We start from the raw sequence: 5,318 nt of genomic DNA, 5'->3' as shown, positions 1-5,318 counted from the left end.
TCTTCTAGTATAAATAAAATGCGAGGTCAGAAAGAATTAAAACCTCGTTCGAAGCTCGCAAAAAAAATCCCCGCTGGGAGTCTGATAATACGGAACGAAAACTCTAAACAAGGTATTATTAAATTGTGTGTTTATGTAAACTTAGTTTGCTGAAATTTGATGCTGAAACTTCTAAGTTCTGGGATCGAAATAACTGAAGCAATGCCATTGATGTTGAATTTTTCTTTAAATGAAAATGAATAGAACATGGTTAAACAAACTAAAACTTAAAACAAACCATTTTAATTGAATCCTATCCTTTCTCAAAAAACAAGAAACTAGACAAATATAATAGTTCCAAACTCCGTTCACCGCGGTGACCAAAACTCAACCAAATGACAATGAGGCCCACGTCGCAGGACAAAATTTACAGCGTCATATAAATGATAATTATGCCACGGAGTGCAACCAATTCGAGTCAATTTATTGCCGCATTCAAACCCACAAACTTTCTCATATTACGTCAGATTGTTCCGGCTCGCTGCGCTTCCGTCGCAAACAAAGTATCCTTACGAGCCAGCAGGAATTTTTGGTTCCGACGAAGAATGCTTCTCACTCGCTGCTCGTGACTTATTTTCAGGTCACACTGTTTGCAATTCACCACCTCAACAAACCAGTTTTCTTTGAGCACCTGAACTAACTTTTTGCCCCCGTTTTTGCCCAATGGAGTGCAATTCATGTGGAGTACCTTTAGCGACCGATGGAAACCAAGCAGTTGTACTACTCTGTAGGCACCTTGCGCCCCCAGCTCACAACCGGTAACGTTTAGCTCCCGCACGTGTTCCGTGTTTTTGATTGCTCCACCCAGCATCAGCACACCAGCCTCGCCGAAAGGATTGTGCGATAGGTCGAGTTTATCCAGAACTCCCTGGTAAACATTGATTCCATAGCTGAAATCTTCTAGCTGCTTATCGTTCAAAAAATTTCCCATCAAGTTAAGACAGGTTAGAGTTGCGGGACATTTGCTTATGTACCTTCCAAATAGAATGCCCGTTTCTACCCCCAAATAACAATAAGATAACTCTAACGATTTAAGTTTCAACTGCGCTAATGCTCCTAAAAGCACCTTCAGTTTGTCGGGTGACATTTTACTTCTAGCTAGAGTGAAACTCTCTAAAACCACCAACTTTGGAAGCGCTTTCGCCAAGTTTTCCATGTCTTCTAGGGAAAACTGGAAGAATCGTCGCTCATAACCATTAACAACACTGTCTAGTCCAAAAACTAAACTCAAAGAGGTGAGATTTGTTAGATGTTTCAAAATTTCCAGCGAACCATGGCTGCACAACTCCGAAGGTACATCGTAAACTCTGTACTCTTCATAACCCTCGGCAGCTTCGATTTTTTCCAAAGATAAGAGCTCCGATATGACCAACTTTCGCACAAACGGAGCCGAGTTGATTAGAATATCTTCCAGAATGCCTTCGAACCAGTATTCAGGTTTCTCCCGCTCGATCGCTTCCGCCACCAGCAATTCCATTCCCAGCGGTTTCCAGTGAACATCAGAATCTCTCTCATGTTTTAAAAAATCAACAAGACGCTTTGTTTTGGATTTTACAACACGTTTCCAATACGTTTCATTCTAGAATTTGAAAAACAAACTAATTTCAAAACATCTCATTTCCCAACCCGAAACGAACCTCAAACTCCAGTAAATCCAGTATGGGCAACTCCAACGGTAGAAGTAGCCCGAAATCACGCACCTGCTCGCAAGTCAATCCACTTGGCATCGGGCCACTCGTATGGGACTCCACCAAAGCCTGCACCGCCAGCATTCCCAGCGACTTCGGGTGGAAGGTCTTGGAATCTTCCTCCTCGGCGAAGGCGATTGCTTCCGCATAAATTAGTCGGCCCGTTTCACTTGCCAGCCGACGCGTAATGTCCGAAACCCGGTAGGTTTGCCAAGAATTCAGTAAATCTCGCTCTGCGCCACTGCATCTGAGATGGCAAATTTCCTCCAGCAAATCCAGTTGGGACATTCTTTCTCCACACTGACAGCGGTATTATTTCTTTTCTTTTTTTTTGTTTTTCCTGACCAGCGAAGTGTTGACAAAGTTGTCGCCCAACTGCCACATCATAAATTAGTAAGAGTTCACGACAGAGACAGCTTGCTTTGGTTCGCCTGATCTGGTCAGTTGTAGGCGGAATCTTCACTTCCGTTCGGATTTTTTATCGTCGTTTTTTCTCCTGTCTTATGGGCAAGAACTTTTAGGCAGTTTGGTCTCCAACGCACTGGAGCAACCCAGATCAACGATCAACGGTGGTGGCCCGGGAGGGGGATGGGGCGAGAGTTAATTTTAAAACATATTTTATGGTCGTCATAAAAGAAAAGTTCGCCTTGTCATAAAAATCCCCGGTCCGAGCAGCGACCGGTTTCCTTTCCCCTAGGGAGAGGTTTGGAGGTGCAGCACCAAAGGGAGTAGAATTTTTTAATTAATTTTGCATTTCTTGCGCTTTCAGTGCGAGTAATTTTCTTTTTCTGCTGACTGGCGTTCGGATTTCGATTTTATCTGGAAGTTATACTTTCTTTCCTATTGTGACCAGTTTGTAGCCGGGCTTACGACAGTATAATGTGGATTAACGGCCGGATATACTGCAGCAGTAGAGTACACTTTACCACTTGTCAGCGGTTATATACGTTTGGCGATAGGTTCTAGCGTTTTTGCCATTATTTTGAATCTTTTCTCCCGACGTACGTATTTTGTGGAATTAGTTAAACTGCCTCGTAACTTCTACTTTGTTAATAATCCTCATAACTTTGGCTAGACCTGAGTTAATTTTACTTTATCTCCTGTAACAAATCAGTATCATAACTTTGGTAATCAAATTCCATTCTACCATAAGAAAAAAAAACCTAAATTAATCCACCCAGCGGTCAGACCAAGCCTTTCTCATTCGTACTTATTATTTGTTAAAATAGATTTACACGACACACTTCATTTCAGAAAAAAATACCCCTTGATAATATTTGCTGGATTTATTTATCACTCTAAAATAACAAATCATTGGTAGCAGTGAAACCATACCGAACATTTAAAACATAATCTTCAAACATATATGAACATACATTAACACATGCGAATAACATGAAATATATATGTTTCAAATATATGACGCGAAATGTTTTTTTGATCGTGGTATAATCGAAACGTCACTGTACTCATATATAGGTTGGACTCGATTGTATGTAGGCTCGATATATCATTCGTTAAATTATAATTTTTGATTCGATTGTTTAAAGTAAGATTTTTTTTTTCTATATAAAATATGACTTGCTTTTCACAGCTTTTGAACCACGTGTACAATCATAATAATTCGTCAGTTAACCTTTAACTAGCCCGTTCATCTGAAATCAGTATTGTTCAAATCGGTTGTATAGTTTCTTAGATGATAAAGTTTCGTGATTTTCACATTTTGATTCATTACAGACGAAGTTAAAGTCCAATTACAGTAAAATTTAATAGGGTGTTATGAGAAAGTTAGACCTTTCATTTGACACTAATTTTGTGAAAATCGGTTCAACATTCTCTGAGAAAAGTGAGTGAGTTTGAGTAGTCTTCGGAATATTTTTTTTCTTTTCATAGCTGGATTTCACATTTTTAAACACAACAGGCAAAGTAATTGTTCGATTGCAGAAAAAATCAATAGGGTATCAAAGGGCAACTTTACCTTCCATATGACACTGATTTTATGAAAATCGGTCGAGCTATCTCTGAGAAACATGAGTGAGATTCAATAGTCTCCAGAACACGCTTCTGTCCATAGCTTTAGAACTACAAGTCCAATCTATATAAAATTCAAAAGTTAAGGGTTTTTTAGGAAGCCCGTTTATTTAAAACCAATTTTGTTCAAATCGGTTGTGTAGTTTCTGAGATAATGAAGTTTCATAATTTTTACATTTTGATACATAACAGATATGATTATAATAAAATTCAATAGGGTCTTATGAGGCAACTAGAAACTTCCCTTTGCATTATTAGTTTCATGAAAATCGGACTAGCCATCTCTGAGCAAATCGAGTGAGATTGGGAGAGCGTTACATACATACATACACACACACACCTATACACCCACACACCCATACAGAAAATGCTAAGCTCTTCGAACTAAGTCGATTGATATACGACATTCGACCCTTTGGAACACTTTTATACCTTTGGTTTTTGCAGTGATTGCTATACCTTTCTAGGAGAAAGGCAAAAATCAATAGAGTCTTTTGGCGCAACTAGACCTTCCATATGATACTGATTTTATGAAAATTGGTTCAACCATCTCGGAGAAATATGAGTATTACCAAATAGTCTCCAGAACACATCTCTTTCCATAACTTTTAAACCATATGTCCAATCTTTATGAAACTCGACTTTTAAGGGCTTTTTTTAGGTAGCCCGTTAATTTGGAACCAATTTGGTTAAAATCGGTTGTGTAGTTCCTGAGTTAATGAGCTTTCGTTATTTCCACATTTTGATACATAACATATAAACTAAAAATCCGATTACAAAATAATTTAATAATAGGGTTTCATGGGGCAACTAGACCTTTCATTTGAATTTTTTTTTTGAAAATCGGTTCAGTCATCTCTGAGGAAATCGAGTGAGGTTGAAAGCTTGCACATACACACACATACACACACATACACACACATACAGAAAATGCTAAGCTCATTGAGTTGAGTTGAGTTGGGTGATATATGCCATTCGACCGTTTGGAGCACTTGTACACCTTCGGTTTTGCCAGAGATAGTTATACTTTCCTTGAAGAAAGGCAAGAATTCGTGAATGATATAAACTCATCGGAAAACGTTTATATTTATAACTTCTGGACCACATGTTTATTCATTGTTAAAATCATCGATGGTTCTGAAGACAGCATGTTCATTTGATACCTGTTTTGTTCCAATCGGTTGTGTAGTTTCTGAGATGATGAAGTTTCGTGATTTTCACATTTCGTTACATAAAAGACAACGTTACAGTTCGATTATAATGAAATTCAATAGGGTCTTATCAGGCAACTAGACCTTTCATTTGCAACTTACTTCGTAAAAATCGCTCCAGCCATCTCTGAGAAAAGTGGGTGTGTTCAAGTAGTCTCAGGTTAATGTTTCTTTTCATAGCCTGATTTCACATTATTATACATAACGAACAAAGTTAAAGTCCAATTACAATAAAACTCAATAGGGTCTTATGGGGCAACAAGACCTTCCATATGACACTAATTTTGTGAAAATCGGTCCTGCCATTTCTGAGAAAAGTGAGTGAGATTAAACAGTCTTCGAAACACGT

The 5,318-nt window shown here is 38.5% G+C and overlaps 1 protein-coding gene across 1 annotated transcript; it reads right to left on the bottom strand.

The window, feature by feature from the left end:
* Window positions 1–478: 478 nt before the first annotated feature.
* Window positions 479–2,094, bottom strand: LOC129724625 (uncharacterized). The gene is made up of 2 exons (XM_055679673.1): window positions 1,677–2,094; window positions 479–1,618 (listed from the first exon to the last, which is right to left on the bottom strand). Exons 1-2 carry the CDS (start codon window positions 2,013–2,015, stop codon window positions 503–505), a joined length of 1,455 nt encoding a protein of 484 aa, XP_055535648.1. The 5' UTR covers window positions 2,016–2,094; the 3' UTR covers window positions 479–502.
* Between the last annotated feature and the right edge of the window lie 3,224 nt (window positions 2,095–5,318).

This window comes from Wyeomyia smithii, chromosome 2 (genome assembly GCF_029784165.1).
Source record: "Wyeomyia smithii strain HCP4-BCI-WySm-NY-G18 chromosome 2, ASM2978416v1, whole genome shotgun sequence".
NCBI classification, from domain to species: Eukaryota; Metazoa; Arthropoda; class Insecta; order Diptera; family Culicidae; genus Wyeomyia; species Wyeomyia smithii.
This window is presented reverse-complemented; position numbering and strand designations above follow the sequence as displayed.